This window comes from Pinus tabuliformis, chromosome 9 (assembly GCF_031772625.1).
Source record: "Pinus tabuliformis cultivar Carrire ecotype Pingquan chromosome 9, CPIR1, whole genome shotgun sequence".
In the NCBI taxonomy this organism is placed as follows: domain Eukaryota; kingdom Viridiplantae; phylum Streptophyta; class Pinopsida; order Pinales; family Pinaceae; genus Pinus; species Pinus tabuliformis.
In genome coordinates this window covers 947,050,591-947,068,892 of record NC_142307.1, presented here as the reverse complement: position 1 = coordinate 947,068,892, position 18,302 = coordinate 947,050,591, and the positions used below count along the sequence as shown (strand labels likewise).

At 38.4% G+C, this 18,302-nt stretch overlaps 1 protein-coding gene across 1 annotated transcript; it reads right to left on the bottom strand.

Moving 5' to 3' along the window:
• Positions 1 to 12,645: 12,645 nt before the first annotated feature.
• LOC149151872 (acid phosphatase 1-like) lies at positions 12,646 to 15,324 on the bottom strand. The gene is made up of 3 exons (XM_089440148.1): positions 14,700 to 15,324; positions 14,148 to 14,357; positions 12,646 to 12,996 (listed from the first exon to the last, which is right to left on the bottom strand). Exons 1-3 carry the CDS (start codon positions 15,185 to 15,187, stop codon positions 12,819 to 12,821), a joined length of 876 nt encoding a protein of 291 aa, XP_089296274.1. The 5' UTR covers positions 15,188 to 15,324; the 3' UTR covers positions 12,646 to 12,818.
• Between the last annotated feature and the right edge of the window lie 2,978 nt (positions 15,325 to 18,302).

The following is an 18,302-nucleotide window of genomic DNA, read 5'->3' as shown; positions in this document are numbered from 1 at the left end:
CAGATTGGTTCTGACAAAGGCAGTTCTTCAATCCATCCCGGTTTTCATGTTATCAGCCCTTCCAGCCCCCAAAGGAGTCTTAGAAAAAATTAGAAATATTCAAAGAGATTTTTTGTGGGGCAAGGAGGAAACAAGGAAGAAATGGGCCCTGGTTTCCTGGGAAAAAATCTGCAAACCCAAAAGCCATGGGGGTCTAGGCTTAGATGATCAGGAGATTCTAAATAAAGTTCTAGGAGCCAAGATTTGGTGGCGATGGGTGCAAGAGCCAAAAGCCCTTTGGGCAAGGGTCTGGAAAGAAAAATGCGCCATCTCTTGGCACACTAATAATCTTATCAGAATGTTAGGAGATATAAGGAGCTCTCTCATCTGGAACAGGGCTTGGGAGAATAGAAATTTAGTGCAACAACACAGTTTCTGGGACATTAGAGATGGTGAACAAGCACTCTTTTGGGAGGACAAATGGCAACAAGAACCGGTGCTGTTAAAGGAGGACTTCATAAGTCTCAAACAGGAAACAGATTCCCAAGGATTGTACAAAGTTAAATATTTCTGGAACATCCCCCAGGGACAGGACAAGTGGAGAAACTGGAGTAACATTGATTGTAGAAATAACAGTCTCATAACAACAAAAGAAAAAGCACTGAGAAGCATTTTAAAACAGAGGATGATCATGGTCACAGAGGGGCAGGATCAATTAAGATGGGGTAACAACAACAAAGGCACCTTCAATCTCAAAGAGGCAAAGTATATTCTCCTGGGGCTGGAGTCTTGTGTTCCAGAAAAATCTTGGAGGCATCTCTGGTCTCATCAAGGATGGATGAAAATCAAGCTCTTTATGTGGCTGGTGCACCATAAGAAAATTTTGACTTGGGACAATATTAGAAAAAGGGGCATCTTGGGGCCTTCAAAATGTCAACTTTGTGAAGAGCAAGAGGAGACTATGGAGCACATCCTCAACTGCTGCTCTTACACCACCTGGTTGTGGAATTCCTTCTATAACATTTTCCAACAATCAGACAGGGATAGAGAGAGTATCACAAACACCCTAAATAATTGGAGGAGGAGCTTTTCAGAGAATGAGGCAATTAATTGGCCATGGGATTTTACACCAGGATTCATTATTTGGAATGTGTGGAAAGAAAGAAATAAGAGAATCTTTAAGGATGAAAAAGCCAACCCTCAGAAGCTATATGATTTGATTCTAAAGCAGATAAGGGAAACAGTCAGCACCACAGTGTGCAATATCCCAGAGACTCCTCCCTCAACAATGGAGTTGAGAACTCTCAGACTGTTGGGATTGCAAAAGATCATCCCGCAAGGGCTTGGAAAAAAGAAAACGACAATGAATATAGAGAAAGATTGCTGGCAGCCTCCTCCGAATAACTACCTGAAATTCAATATTGATGGAGCCTCCAAAGGTAATCCTAGAGTCGCTGGGTTTGGAGGAGTTTTAAGGAATGAAGAGGGAAGAATCCTATTAATCTTCCACAACCATTTAGGTAAAGCAACCAATAACATGGCGGAACTAATGGCGATGGAGCAGGGCCTAGAGATTCTGATTAAAAATCATAGCTCAAATGTCATTATTGAGGCAGACTCCGAAATCACCATCAACTCTGTTAAAAGAATCAGTTGTGGATCCAAACCGGAGAAAGTCTCAAATCATTGGAGACTAATCTAGGTTTATCAAAGGATTCAAGCTCACCTTCAAAGTTTGGGATCGGTCAGTTTCAATCACGTGCGCAGAACTGCTAACAAGCTTGCGGACATTCTAGCCAACCAAGGGGTGAGCAATGAAGATTGCAGGATGGAGAAGAAGTGGCAGGATTTGCCCCAAAATCGTTTAAAGTTTCTTTGCTATAACCAAGTGGCAGAAGACATTCAGGAGGTCCGTAGTAGTGGGAGGGTTTCTAGCAGAGGCGAAGTGTCCCCAGCCAATGATTCCTCGGCCTCTTGATTTTCCCTTTGGGTGCCATTGGTTCGCGGAGGGTTTTGAGACAATTCCTTTCGCCTCTTCTGATCATCCTATGGTTTTGGGGCCGGCGTTAGAGTGGAAGAGGCGGGAGAGTTGTTCCTTCAGCTTTCGGATCAGTTTTCCCTGTCGATTTTGTGTGGAGAGCCTGGCTGGTTTCGTTCTTTTGGGACAAACAGGCAAAAGCATGGCCCTGGTGGATATTGGCGGTCGGTTTTTCTCTTCCTCTAAAATCCTCATGGTTTGGCACAAGTTTTCCCCTTTCCTGGAAAATGCTTTGGTTCATCGGCAGTGGAGCTAGGGGCTTCCACTTCCTAATTCCTATTGCCGGGCGAACATGCAACAGATGAAGCAGTATTCAGGAGTTCGCACCGCTTTCCATCAGGAAGTGGTTTCGGAGTATGGGCAGCGATTCCATAACAAGAGTGACACATGGTGGCAGGACGGATTTGAAAACCACCCCCATCACGCCTTAAAGTTCGGTGTCTTAGGGCTGTGTGATATCAAGCACAACCATCCTTTTTTTCCTAAGCCATCCGACAGTCTGGAGGGGTCGAGCAGATTTGTGGCGCGGAAGTGGTTTTCGTGGCCCCAACAAGCGGGAAGTGGTTTTCCCCGTTCGAAAGCGATCACAATAGTTGAGCTCCACGTGGCGGTGGGGTCGGGTGGAAAACCGCCCTCATCGCGAGTTATCTTCCGTGCTTGTTGGCAGGTCCGATTTTATTATTCTCCGTCGGCTGGCTCTTGGGGTTTCAACGGTCCAGATCACCCATGCAGGTTTGTGGTCCCCGGGGTACGGGCAAGCAGCGCTTCATTAAGTTCTTGGACCGTTTTGCCTAACTCGGGTGGGCTTTCCTTGGTTTGACATCTCGGGCATTGGAGCCACCTCTTCTTGTCGACCGCTTTGGGTTTTTATGAAACCTTGTCGAATCTCATCTTTTTCTCTTCTTTAGAATGGTTTAGTTTGATGGTTAGAAGCAAGGAAAAGTTTTGCTTCAATCCTTTTCCTTTGTCAATGACCTTGAGGGTTGTGTTGTAACTCTATGTAATATATTTCTTGATTAATGAATGGGAAGGTCCGACTCTTGCATTAGCAAAAAAAAAATCATATCATTTTTGGATTATTTCGAATCCCCATGTGCGATTAATGTATTATATGGTTTGGGTGTTAACCATACAGGCCCTTTATCAAAGTCACATTTAATATTTATTCCACGTTTATTGTTGTAGCTCCATTGTTTGCAGCTAAGTTACTTAAAGGATATGCTTTACCCGACCTACCCATGGGTTTATGTGACCCAGGTTTGTCGAACAATCCAGAATATTTTATGCATTGGCCATCTGTCTTGTCTTCATCCATTAGATCACAGGTAAATGGACGACATTGGGTGATCTTGGGATTCTAGTTCATTCAACGACAGGGATGGTCCCGCCCTTCATCGATGGCTAAGGATGCTTGTGATTTAGTTAAGGGTAACCATCCTTGGCACTAGAGTGGCCCAAACCCTCATTCTATCATTTCGCCGACTGTTGTAGCCCGCTCTGCAACTTCGACGAATTTCAAGTTTTCTATTCTTGAGAAGGGGGTAATGATCACCATTGATTCGTCTTAGTGCCTGCAGCATATTGAAATAAGAGCAGAGAAAGAAAGAATAGCAAGAACAAAATGAGAGAAGACCAAGAAAATAGAAACTGAATGTGTATCTGATTTTATTGAATAATGAGTTTTCATTACATGGCATTCGATATATTATGTGAATAGCTACCGTTACACACAACTAAACTACCCGTTACATAACTAAAAACTAAATTGGTTACAAAAAACTGTTTGACTTTGTTAGTTTAACCAAGTTCGTTGTCAAACCAACAAACTCCACCTTGACAACAACTTTCCCATTCATCATCTTTCCTGCAAGCCAAGAGAAGCTAAACACCACCGCAACTTCTCTACTGTAACTGGCTTTGTGAATATGTCTGCACAATTTTCTCGTGTGTGGACCTTTTTAAGAGCTACTTTTCCACCATTGATCACATGTCTCAGAAAATGATATCTCACATCAATGTGCTTGGTTCTGCTGTGATAGGCAGGGTTTGTGGCCAAGTGAATAACACTTTGACTGTCACAAAGTACACTCACTTTCTCCTGCGTTCTTCCGATTTCATCGAGCAAACCCTTTAACCAGATTGCTTCTTTACTGGCATCTGAAGCAGCTATATATTCAGCTTCGGTAGTGGACAATGCAACCGTGTCTTGAAGCTTTGACATCCAACTAATTGCTCCACCTGCAAGAGTAAAGACATAACCTGTAGTAGATCTTCTTTTGTCCAAATCACCTGCATAGTCAGCATCTACATATCCGCAGACTGATCCTTCACTACCATTAAAGACGATGCAATGATCTCTTGTGCCTCTTAGATATCGAAGCACCCATTTCACTGCTTGCCAATGTTCTTTACCTTGATTTGCCATGAATCTGCTGACAACTCCAACTGCATGTGAAATGTCAGGTCTTGTAGATACCATCGCATACATTAAGTTGCCTACCGCATTTGCATATGGTACATGAGACATATACTGCTTTTCTTCATCAGCTCTAGGACTCAAAACCGAAGAAAGCTTAAAATGGGAAGCTAGGGGAACATTAACAGGTTTCACATTATTCATAGAAAACTTTTCAAGTACCTTCTCCACATACTTCTGCTGTGATAACCAAAGCTTACCATTTTTCCTGTCTCTGTGTATCTCCATGCCCAAGATATGTTTTGCTGCTCCAAGATCCTTCATATCAAACGCCCTAGAGAGTTGAGCCTTTAACCTGTTGATCTCTTCCATGCTTTTGCTTGCAATAAGCATATCGTCAACATACAAAGCTAAGATAATGAATATGCCATTGAAACTTTTGAAGTACACACAATGATCATACTCACTTCTTATAAAGTTCTGGCTCACCATGAAGGAATCAAACTTCTTGTACCATTGTCTGGGAGACTGCCTCAGACCATACAATGATTTCCTGAGCTTGCAAACTAATCTTCTGCTGCGACCTCGTACAAAACCTTCTGGTTGTTCCATATATATCTCTTCGTTCAAATCACCATGTAGAAAAGCTGTTTTAACATCTAACTTCAACCTGAGAATACCCTTTTGCTACCAGTCTCGCCTTATATCTCTCGATACTACCATCAACTTTCCGTTTCAGCTTGAAGACCCATTTACATCCAACAACACTTCTCCCTTCAGGAAGCTCTACAAGATCCCAGGTATTGTTCTTGGCTAAGGAGTCCATTTCTTCTTCCATAGCCTTTTTCCATTTTTCGCTATCTGTATCATCTATCGCTTCCTGATAACAAGACGGTTCCCCATCTTCAGTAACCAAAGCAAAAGATGAAGCAGAATCTTCATACCTTTTGGGAGTTTTCCTTTCCCTTGTTGATCTTCTCAGAGTGACTGGTTGCTGAACTGGTTCAGAAACTTGTACTGGTTCAGAAGCTTCAACGGCTTCCTTTGTGTCTTCAACACCTTTGTCTCCAGAAGTCTCTCCTTCCTTTCGACTGTCACCGAAAGATCTAGCCTCCAACTGAACTCGTTGACACGGCGATACCTGTTCCTGTTCAATTCTTTCAACATTTGATTTTAACAAAGAGGATTCATCAAATGTTACATCTCTACTAATGACTATCTTCCGCAATGTAGGATCCCACAACCTATATCCTTTCACTGCATAGTCATACCCAACAAAGACATAACATTTCGACTTCGGATCTAACTTTGAACGCTGATTTTTCGGAATCAGAGAATAAGCATCACAGCCAAATATCCTCAAATGAGAATAGTCACAAGACTGACCTGTCCAGACTTCTTCAGGAAGTTTACAATCAATTGCTACTGAAGGTGATCTGTTAACTAAATAACAAGCAGTATATACTGCTTCCGCCCACAACTCCTTTTGCAAGTTAGCATTGCTGATCATGCTTCTGGCTCTTTCCATAAGAGTCCGATTCATACGCTCAGCAACACCATTTTGCTGAGGAGTATAAACAGCAGTTTTGTGTCTAACAATGCCCTCATCCTTACAGTGTTGTTCAAACTCAACAGAAGTGAACTCACCACCATTGTCAGTTCTTAGACATTTAATAGATTTGCCTGTTCTTTTCTCTACCATTACTTTAAATTGTTTAAAGACATTGAATACATCAGCTTTCCTTTTTAGCATATAGACCCAAACTCTACGAGAGTAATCATCAATGAACGTTAAAAAATACAATGCACCTCCATATGACATAACAGGGGAAGGCCCCCACAGATCAGAATGAATGTAGTCTAAAACATCTTTACTATTATGATTGCCAACTTTAAATCTCTGTTTACACTATTTCCCATACACACAATGTTTACAGAAATCTAAATTCAAGGATTTCAGACCGGGAAGAGATTTACGTTTCATCAGTATGTGAAGACCTTTCTCGCTCATATGACCCAAACACTGATGCCACAGACGAGTACCTGCTTCTTCCTTTTCTGACGCAACCGCTGCTTCACCGACCTGAGTACTTCCTTTTAACCTGTAAAGATTCCCGACCTTCTCTGCCTTCATAACCACAAGGGCACCTTTGAAGACTTTCAAAACGCCATCCTGACCTGTAAACTTATAACCATCTGAATCCAACACTCCCAAAGAGATTAAATTTTTCTTCAAATCAGGCACATGTCTAACACTAGTTAATGTCCTAACTGTGTTATCATACATCTTAATCCTGATATCTCCCATCCCAACAGTCTGACATGACATATTGTTACCCATAAACACAGAACTACCGTTTACATTTTCATACGAAGTAAACCAGTTTCTATGTGGGCACATATGATGCGAAGCACCAGAGTCTAACAGCCAGCTATCAAAACTATGAGAGACATTACATTCAGGTGAAGTTTCATCTATCATACACAATTCTTTAGCAGATAAAACTTCGTCTACAATACCTGAATCAGCCTGATTCGCTTCGTTCTTCAGGTTTTCGGATTCCTTCCGTTTCCAACAGTCCTTCTTCAAGTGTCCAACTTTACCGCAGTTCCAACATTTTGCCTTACACTTTTTGCCCTTCGATTTCGACCTGGAAGACCCCCTTGGTTTGTCTCCTCTTTCCTTTGAGCGTCCTCTAGCGACCATGGCTTCTGATGCAGTTGTATCGGTGCTGGATTTCCTTCGTACTTCTTCAGACAGAAGAGCTCCCACGACTGATTCAAACTTCAAAGAATCAGCAGAGCTGAAGCTGATTGAGGTTACGAAGTGATCCCATGATTCAGGTAGAGAACACAGCAAGTTTATGGCTTTATCTTCTTCCTGTATTTTGACTTCCATATCTGTTAATTGACAAATTAGTGTATTAAAAACATTCAAATGTTCTGCAACGCTTGAACCTTCTTTCATTCGAAGACTGTATAATTGTCGTTTCAGATAAATTCTATTGGTTAATGATTTTGTCATATAAAGGTTTTCAAGTTTTTCCCACAAACCTGACGCCGTGGTCTCTTCAACGATGTTGAAGAGAACTTCATCCGCTAGACATAGCCGGATGGTACTGAGAGCTCGGGCATCCAAGTCCTCCCAGTCTGAAGTAGTCATGGTTGTAGGTTTCTTAGTAACCCCATCCAATGCCTTGTGCAACCCTTGTTGCACAAGCAGATCCTTAACCTTCAGTTTCCAAAGAGCAAAATTGCTCTTTCCGGTGAATTTCTCCACCTCGAATCTTGCATTCGACATCTTGGCCATTTTCCCCAATTCAAACAGAAAGACAAGTTACAAATCCTTTGATTTCTTGCAAACCCTTTTGTTTTTCTAGTTTCACAACATTCGTGCAAAACCCAACAACAACACCCTTTTCAATCTCAGCTGCTATCTTGAAAATCTGAACAACCTTTGTTGCTATCTTTAAAATTTTATAAAAATCACAACAACAACCTTTGCTGCTATCTTTAAAAAATCTGAACAACCTCTGCTGCTATTTTTTTTTTTTTTAAATTCTGCTCTGCTGCTATCTTTTCTAAAAAATTCTGCTCTGCTGCTATCTTTAAAAAATTCTGCAAACCCGTCTCTTTTTTTTTTTTTTTTTTAAATTCTGCTAAAAAAAAACAATAACCGTCCACAGGGCCGTCCTCAGGGATAAAATTCTGCAAACCCTTTTTTTTTTTTTAAATTCTGCCAAAAAAAAAACAGTACCCGGATTACAACGCAGTCCACAGGGCCGTCCATAGGGAGTCAGCTCCACAGGGATTCTTCAAACCTCACAACGCTGTCCAGCCGTCCTCAGGAATTCTATCTTCAGCGTAAACCTCACAACGCTGTCCAGCCGTCCTCAGGAATTCTGGCCGTCCTCAGGGATTCAGCAGCCTCACAACGATGCACAGCAGACACAGCAGCGATCTCTCACGCACAGCAGACAGCAGCAATCTACAGCTTCAATGCACAGCCGCAATCTCAGCAATAATCAACAGCTTCACTGCAGCAGAATTCTTCACGCCGTCCACAGCAGCATTCTTCACGCACAGGAGTTCGTCCAGGCTCTGATACCACTTATTGAAATAAGAGCAGAGAAAGAAAGAATAGCAAGAACAAAATGAGAGAAGACCAAAAAAATAGAAACTGAATGTGTATCTGATTTTATTGAATAATGAGTTTTCATTACATGGCATTCGATATATTATGTGAATAGCTACCGTTACACACAACTAAACTACCCGTTACATAACTAAAAACTAAATTGGTTACAAAAAACTGTTTGACTTTGTTAGTTTAACCAAGTTCGTTGTCAAACCAACACAGCATGAAGAACCACGCTTTGTTTTACAACGTTTCTCCAACACCATTGGGTATTACCCTCATTCTTAGTATCCGATCATTGTTTTTTTTGTTTGTTTTGTTTTTGTTTTTTTTTTTTTTTTGTCCTGTAGCCTACTTTTACATTCTTTGTTGTCTACGTTGACTTCGAATGTATGCATGCAGGGTCGTGTTGGGGAGTGAATCTCTATTAAGGGCCACTCATTGGGCTTATGGGGTTTCACACCCATCTCTCAAACACCATTTCACGAAGTGGCTTATGCGCCTTCTTGCTTCGTTCTCATGTAATTGGCATAGTGTTGGTTGTAATTTGGAGTTTGTTACCACTTTATGTGATTCTGATTATTTATTTACACTCATTTGCAGGGAATCCCACCTACTCGATTCTTCACAAGAGATGTTCCCTTGTGGCCTCGTCTACAGTATCCGTTCCGGTGTACAGGTGTGGGTTATGTTGCTATTATTCCCAGGAAAGTATGAAGAGTTTCTTCCTAGCATTTACTGAGAGTTAAGGGTTTTCTTCTTGTCAATATTCCTGGAAGTTTTATACATTTGTAACCAAAGTATTGCCCGTCTTGCTATGGTGAGTGTTTCATGGAACTTATGGCTTGAGGCTTGTTACCTTTCAATATTGTGTCGTGTTAATTTAAAGCCGAGAGTGTTTTCCTTTTTACCTCACTCAATTTTTTTTTGTTAATGTGCTAAGAGATGTATCGACCTAGTCGATAGTTGTGTAATTATTTTAAACAGGTTTTTTCTTCGGTAATATGAGAATGTTATCCCATGCATTTCACTTAACTGGTTCGCTCAATAATTCCATTTAAGCATTCTGTTTATTTTTGTTGCCATTCTGTTTATTTTTGTTGACATTCTGGTTTATAGATATGTAAAATATCACCTTTAGATTTTGTATCTGGTTTTGTATCTAGTGTTTTGGCTAGTTTTCTCTATCATGTTTTTAATGGAGCACTTTAATCACAGAGATTTCTAAATCCTTTATAGCTCATATTTCCTTCTTTCTTTTTATAAGCTTCACAAAGGAGCTCGAGACTGTTCCCATGGTGCTACCTGGCCCAGGGAACTAACTCGACTTTCCCTTTAAGTATTAATATAAATTTTCCCAAGTCTATATGTTATTTTAATTGAGTTGAAACGTTGTTTATCTCATTCTACAGGGAAGATATTTGCAAGATCTGTTCCTATGTAATTCATCCTTATTACACTTCATTATGAACACAATAATTTCTTGAATACAATAAATAGACTGTAAATAACATTCCCTTCCCTAATTACAGTGAATAAATTGCAAATGATATTTCCTGTAATTATACACGCTCATTTTTACTTGTGCACGCATATTAAGTTCACACAGACAAATCTGTATAATAACCTTTTTCCTTTCCACATATAGACCAGGAACCCAATATCTATTGGAATGTAGTTTTGAATTTTAATGAAAAGAACCAGACCTTCCTACTTAATAAGCAATTCACAATATATACTTATCTGTTCCCGACTGAATTGTCCACCACAAGTCCACCACCACAAGTCCACAAGGGAATCAAATCCTCAATTTTAAGGATGGATATGTATTTGAAAGTTTAGAAACTTTGGCGAATCTCAGTAATCTATAATAGAAAAATTGTAAAATGTTTGATGATATTTTTGTAAAAATATCTAAAATTCAGATTATATTATATTAGTCTATATAAGATCTTGGCGATTTTTAAGGTAAAATAATTTCATACTATAAAACTTAGTGATTTCTTTTTAGAAAAAATGGAAATTGGTGAATATTTCATTCGAAAAAGTATAGAAAATTAGCCCTCCTGTGAATATTAACCCCTAAAATTTTAACTGTCTCTAGTTCCTTAGACTACATGGTACCAACCAGCTTCAGCCTAGGCTCTTTTGCTTTCACTGAATCCCACTTGCTCACCAGCTCAATGATTTTCTGAATCTGGCATGAACCAACAGTTCCAAAACTTTTTCTTTTTCCTTCATCTCCATTTTCTTTCTCTTGCCTTTTTCTTTTTCCTTGATCTCCATTTTCTTTCTCTTGCCTCGAGTATTTTGCTTTTGCTGAATCCCACTGGCTCACTAGCTCAAGGATTTTCTGAATTCTGCCACAAACCAACAATTCCAAAACTTTTTCTTTTTCCTTGGTCTTCCATTTTCTTTCTCTTGCGTCAGGTACCCTTACCCTATTGCCACCATCCCATTTTCCCAGAGTCTTTCTTTCCTGAGAGGGCAGTTGGGCAGTCCAATTGTTTCTTTATTCCTAATTGTCTCAAGTGTGTGAAACATTTTCTCTTCATTTTATCCCCTTGGCTTGTGGCTGACTTTTCTTCACAAAACTTTATATTTTTAATTTCATATTAGCCATACATTATAAAACAAGATAAAATACAGTAATTTTAAAAAATATCTCATGATGATGGGATATTACATTATATCACATAATTAATATTTATATATTTATAATATAAAATATTAGATATATATTCTTACCTTTTATTTTTTTAAAGCATATTGAAATTTAAGTTTTATATCAATTTATTGATCGTGAGAGTTAAAATATCATTATGGAGTGGCTATTTAGAGATGACAACAATTTTTTGAAAATATTACTCCAATAAAATCACAAGTTAATTATTCAATCACAATCTTTATTTATAAAATTAAGTAAATATTTAATTTAAAATCAATTGCAAATTAATAATATAATTTATAAAAAAACTAATTTCATTACTAAATATACAATAAAGATGACCTTTCTCATAATTTTTTATAATTTAAAAAATACATCGCATTTTTTAAATTTATAATAAAAAATATTTATATCAAATGTTTTAATTTACTTAAATAGATAGTGAGATCATCTACATTATTTAATTAGAAATAAGTTTACGAATTCCCTACGAGTAAGCCCTTACCTAAGTACGAGTAAGACCTTACCTAAGTACCAGGCAAACCTTGTGCAAACGAAACATAAAGTCAGAGCAGATGAAGTGAAAAATTTACATTCTTTAATAGGAAGATTTCATGGCAAATGAATGAGAGAATTTTTTATAATAGAACATGCTGAAAAGAGAATACAACATTTGGAAGAGTGTGAAAGGAAACTTTGACAAGAAAGTATGGGAAATGAATCAAAATCACTACTACAAAAGATTTTTATTAGAACATGCTGAAAAATGACTACAACATTGAAAGGAAACTGTGACAAGCAAGTATGGGTGTTTCAGTGTGAAAGGAAACCGTGGCAAGCAAGTATGGGTGATGAATCAGAATCACTACCAGAAAACACACTCATCTTCTATTTCCAGTTGTAGGTTCATACAACATGCAAAACTCAGTTGGTCAATGTGAAGTTCATAGGATCAGGAATTTCTACTTCTAGTTGTAAGTTAAACCTACAAAAATCAATTGGTTAATGTGAAATTCATACAGTTTAGGATTCCCGTCCTTAAAAGCAAGGTTACATCATTTACTTTATGCCAAACAGAAACATAGATCAGAAGTAATGTATACAAGAGGTGGAATTTCAAATCTACTTGAAAATAATGGCAGTCACTGAAATGCCAATGCATCTACTTCCTTTAATTTTTTTTTTATAAAGAGCAGACTCTATTAAAAGAACAATGTTGCAAATTAAAAATTAAATAATTGTTTCCAGACAATAGCCAGGTGGTAAAGGCAACAGTTTGTCATGTTGGAGCTTGGGATGTATAGTGTACGTAGGTCACACACAGACTCTGCACTATGTTTCAAAGTGCCACCACCAAGCAACAGGAATGACATCGATCAGACATAAAGAATAGGGCTCTCTGAAAATAGGAGACAAGATAGATTACATGATTTATTTTTCAACTGCAAAGCAAGGGACAATAGTAAGTTTCACAACATTGAGATCTTCAAGACCAAAATATGATGATAGCCTTTAAATTTTCAACTGTAAATTTCCAGAGCAGGTGTAACCTTTACAAAACCGAATGAATCAATTAAGATCAAGCAATGAAATACATGGGGTTGGGCAGCTTGAAGGTCCTGTCTCCAAAAGAATATCCAGACAAATCACTCCACTGATCACCAGAGTTCCCTCGGATCCTAAACCCATTTTTCTCGATCTTCAATCTTCTCTCAGATTTATAAAGAACAGCAGACATCTCATATTCATCAGGACCCCTGCAACACAAATGCCCAATAAATTCAACCTCCAAGACATCAAACAGACCACCAATGATCTCATGACTTTTTTCTATGCATTAACCTTAATAACAACCTATACTACCATCAAACAAGACGATGGATATTCCGATCACCTCAACGATCGTCAATGAAATAAGGTTCTAGTGGATTGCAAGGTTGGTCCTGCATGGAATTTCTTAAGGTTTTTGCTTGGCATTACTCATCAAAGATGCACCAACCAGAGTATCAAACAAAACGAACAAAACAAATGGGTTGTCTGATTGGTATTTATTACCCGCAACAAAAAAAGTCAAAATGATTTTTTTTTAATTTTTTTTCAATTAGGCTGAGTACAACTCTCTAAAGCAAGGCAACATGACAGGAAGAATACGGGTACAAATTGTTGGAACTGGGCAAGTATGCTCTTGGACTTAATGAAGAATCTCAGGTAAGGAGATTCATTGGAGGGCTCGGGAACAATATCAGAGAAAGGGTCAGGACATTTATGCCAAATAATTTGACAGAAGTGATGCAGAGGACTAGATTACGTGTAACCGTGAAAACCGTCATGACCATGATTAGATTCCTTGAAGGACCTTGATTTAGTGGAATGAGTTAGGTCTTGAGCACCGTTTCCTAGTTTAGCGGGTCCAAGCAAGCACAAAGTCTAATCGAGGAGCAACCTAAAGAGCAAAACGAAAGTCTTGAAATCCGGTTGAAAACAGCTTCAAGCTTGTTTGGCATCCAAGAAAAGTCGCAGGAAATAGGGGGTTTAGGGGGCTAGCCAAGTGCTGTGTCACGGACTTCTTCCCTCAGTCGATAAGCCTAAGCAGGGGCTAGTCTCAATATTGGATGGAATACCAGTAGCATGGTATTACTAGGCTGAGCCTAAACATCTGCTTACTAATGTGTTATGACCAGGATTCAGCAAAGCTCCCCAAAATACTCTTATCCTCAATTCTTCCCTATTAAATTTAAACTTATGACCAAGTGAAACTAAACGCCACACAAATTAATTAATCTACCTTTTATAAATACCTTAATGTAAATTATTCCAATCAAATTATAACAAACTAATTTATCAAAATTTATCAAAAAAAACCATATACAAACATTACAAAAACCAAAGATAGTGACCCAATGATCACCTCAACAAAAGTGCCTCCCATGAATGATAACCGGCTCGGAACAGATTCTTTTCGGTGGCACTCCTCTCGTAGTCGTATCTTCCTGTCAAAAGAAAGATCTTGAAGCCCAGTTGAAGCAGATGGGTGTACAATCTATGACTGGCAGGCAATGCCGGGGCCTCTGCCAGATCCGCCCACTTTATAAAAGCACCATCATCCATCCACGCTCCCCTGTCAACCAGAGGCCAGAGAAAAATTAAGAATAAGGTGAATGTCTAATTTTTTAGAGTAGTCTGGCCAGGTTCAAGATTAAAGTATTTAAGCCAGAATTAGTTGACTATTATTATAACATCAAAAATATATCTAAGAGTTTATAAGCCAAATATATCTAAAATTTATGAGTTAGCAAGAGATTGCAAGAGGGTAGGAGAGCCAGAGTATTTCTTGTGCCTTGTCAAGAGCCAGAGTATTTATAACCAGTCAAAAATATCCTCCGTGACATTTAAAACAAGATAAAAGAAATAACATCCCATTATATATATCAATCACACTAGTTAATTAAATTATTCTTACCCGTAATTATAAACTGCATAAAGGGGCAAATTTGAAAGGAGGGTTTCATCGACGTCGAATACCCAAACGTCCTTCCCATCGCCTGAGAGGTTGAGAGAGTTGGCGTACGCTATGGATTCATTGGCTACCATATTTGAGTCCCACAGATATTGGCTTCCAACCATGTAGTCTTTCACGTATTCCACGCATTCCGGAGGTACGACATTCCAAAAGCGCAGAGTGTTTGTTTCTACGCCGAACCTCCAGGCATCGCAGTTAAGTTGGGGATCCTGCGGGGGCTGTCTGAGCGTCCACTTCTCCCGCGCTGTGGATTCCTTTGAAATCCAGTCAGAGTGATCTAATAATTTTGGGCTGTTGGCCGTTGTTGTTGAGTGGAGGTCGCAAGAGAAGAGGAGGATCAAAAGCAGGAGGAGGTTTTGATGGTTGAGAGAAAGCGAAGCCATGAGAGAGAATGATAAGCGGCCTGGCAGAAGGGAGGGAGGAGACATGCAAAAAATGGTGTAATAATGGTAACAGAATGTGCTTTTGCAGGTTGTATATTATATGTACACAATGTGAAACACAATCATGCGCCCAACCCAATCATAGTGATAGTCTCGCCATGTTTCTTGGAATTGGTGTTTCAATGTAGGAGTTAACAGTGCTGCAGTGAGAATCACGGCAAGACTTGTAGTGTTTCATCAAAAAACTCCATTTGAATTTAATTAATAAACACGTGTTTTTGAGTCGATTTGGCTAAGAAACCGCGTTAACGGTGTTGCAGTGAGAATCACGGCATTTTACGATATATATTGTTACATTTAATACTTTATTTGAGTTGATAAAGAAACATGAGTGTTTTCGAATTGAATTGCTATGGATAAGGAAGTTTGATTTTTTTATATTTGGGAAAATGTATTATAATTTAATTGTGAAATCAGTGGTGAGGATAGCTATTTTTAGAATGCAGGCTGACTTATTATTATTATTCAAGGAAAACCAAACTCCCTGGAATAACTATGTTAACATGTTTGAAGTTAATCTGTTTCTTTAGTTTAGAAAAAAAGGAACTTTTAACCAAGCATAAATATTTTAAAATATACTTAATATTTCTGTAATTTTTAAATTAATACTCTGATTGGAAGTGAATAATAAATAAAATCTTAAATCTTCCATTTTTGTTTTTTTATTAAATTTTTTAATAAATTAATTTGGTCTTCAATTCAATAAGATTAATTCAAAATCACAAATTTAACTTATAAAATCTACATAGGTTAAAAATCACAAATATAAAAATGTAAATAATACATAAACATTTATAAAGTGAGTTTAGGTTGGGGATTGTTTCAATGCCGATCTGTTTATTAATGAGATGATGTTATTTGGATTGTGAAAAGTTAAGTTCATGACATAATTGCAAAATTAAATTTTTGAGATTATTTAATTTTTCAAAAATAGAATTTCCATACACAACTCTTCTCCATAAAGTCTGAATCTGAAATTTAACAATAAATTACACATCCTACTTCTCCATAAAGTCTGAATCTGAAATTTAACAATAAATTACACATCCTAACTAATAAAGAATTTCTTGCATATGCAGGTTTTACTTTCTGCTGCTCAGTTGTTCATGTGGACAGCGTAACTATTGCACTCTTGAATTTAGCTCTGACCCAAGCTTGAGGACAGAGAATTAGCTCGTTGGTTTATCGAAGGGTTAAGAGTCGTTCCAGCCCATTATGATATAAAACTTATAAAATATAGGAGTGATGTATGGAGCTGAGGAATTGTCGGGATAAAGTGCTTGGATTTAGATAAGTTTTATTTTTTATAAATAGTATTTGAATCATGTATTTGAAGGTGGAAATAGATTCAACACTAATAAAAAAATTTTAAAATTATAAATTTTAACAATTTTTACTTAAATTTACAAAAATCTCTATAAATTTTTTTCAAAATATAACCAAATTTCCCAAAATTTCAAATAAAAAAACATAATTATTAAACTGCGGTTAAAATATAAGCGATCCTCTTCTGTTTTCGTGCTATGAAGTCAGACAACGCACTCACGCTCCCGCGACCAATATTTCCCCTCACGCAGCCCTCAATGTTCGCCGTCACCTTCCCATTTACGTCATCCATGTTGTTTGTGCGGTTTCCGAGGTCTCACACTGCAGTCCTGCCGTGCACGGGAAATATATATATATATATCAACATTGTGTCAAATTTAATAATTTTAATTGTATATAGTTAGATTTTATGTTAATACAAATCTGGATGTGGTTTAAAATGGTTATTGTTTTGTTAATAGTTGGAATAAGCCATGTGGTCCAGGTTGCTTGACACATGATGGAGTGACATTACATGCCAAAAAATGACAGCGAACCGTCTGTCTTCAAGATACCGTTTTCCTGTATTGTTGGTGAGGTGAGTGTTTCGTCCCGTAAATCTCGATAGAAGCTTCGTCGTTTAGTGTTCTTTCTCTTGAAGTTTAAGTTTTCCACTGGCCAGACAAGTGAAGAGATATCGATCACTTGGAGACAATAGTGTAAGTAATTTTATCGTGCAAACTATGTATATATTATTATTGGGAATTTTTTACATTCTACCTTATTTATTCATTTATCCAAGAATTGTATATAAGCAATTAATGAGACAAATTCACATTAATACATACACAATATAATAAAATATAATAGAGTTGTGGTTTTTATTTTGAATTGATGAATGAATTTATTTAAGGATATATGATCAAATAGACCTGAAGTCGGAACCTGGTACAGCACACATATGGCGTGGCACGGGGAAGGCTGTGAGGATAGGGAAGGCCACTGGAGAGAGATCTGACCACGAATTATTGTCTCGGGATCAATGCGAAACAGGGCTTTAGGGCAACTGGATGATGGACAACGGGGTTAATTATTTTACGTTGCATTTCCGCTGTGCTGCCAACTTTAACAACTCGCATGTGCCCGCTAGAGAAGATTAGGTTTCCGGTAAAACTACTAATAGTTGGAAGGGAAATGGTCAAACAACAGGATGTCATCAATCTGGACCCCGAGCCTGAGGACATACTGTTGGTTTGGGGGCTAGAGGTCACAGAACAAAATATTGAGTGGTATATTCGTCGAGCTCGACTGCTAGGAGGGAAGAGAGGTGCTTCGGGAGTGGGATGGAAACAGGGGAAATCGTTAGGGTTTCTAGAGGAGAGTTTAGGTCTAACTAATCTGGAAAATTGGGCAGGGCAAGAATTGGAAGGGATGCAGTGGAATTTACTGCTTGTGCTGGACAATGCGGCTGGAAATGCAGATGTTTTCCAAGTAAGTAATCGTATTCCTAGCCCACTTAAAGATTTCTATTTGGGGGGTTTAGAAGATATTGTCATTAGTTGTGGCTTCAAGGGCTAAGAAGGCCTGAAATCCTTCCTTGTGGAAGATTTGGGAGTGGCAGAGACTGGGAAAGGGTTGCGGTTGGATAGTACTTTTGCATGCAAGAGTCCTTTGCATGTCAAAAGAAGAGAAACCCTCAATCTCGATTTGAGCTTAGGTGTGGTATTACCTGGCTTAATTGGATAGGGGAAGAATTTGAATGATGGCTGGAAGGCGCAGGAAGCAGGGAGGGGAG

Bases quoted from the DNA above. Each gene is read 5' to 3' on its own strand.
- LOC149151872 (XM_089440148.1), bottom strand. From the start codon at position 15,187: ATGTCTCCTCCCTCCCTTCTGCCAGGCCGCTTATCATTCTCTCTCATG. The intron at 14,358-14,699 runs GTAAGAATAATT...TCTGGTTGACAG, and splicing joins TATGCAGTTTATAATTACGG to GGGAGCGTGGATGGATGATG. The intron at 12,997-14,147 runs GTGATCATTGGG...TTTGTGTTGCAG, and splicing joins TGGGAGGCACTTTTGTTGAG to GGGTCCTGATGAATATGAGA.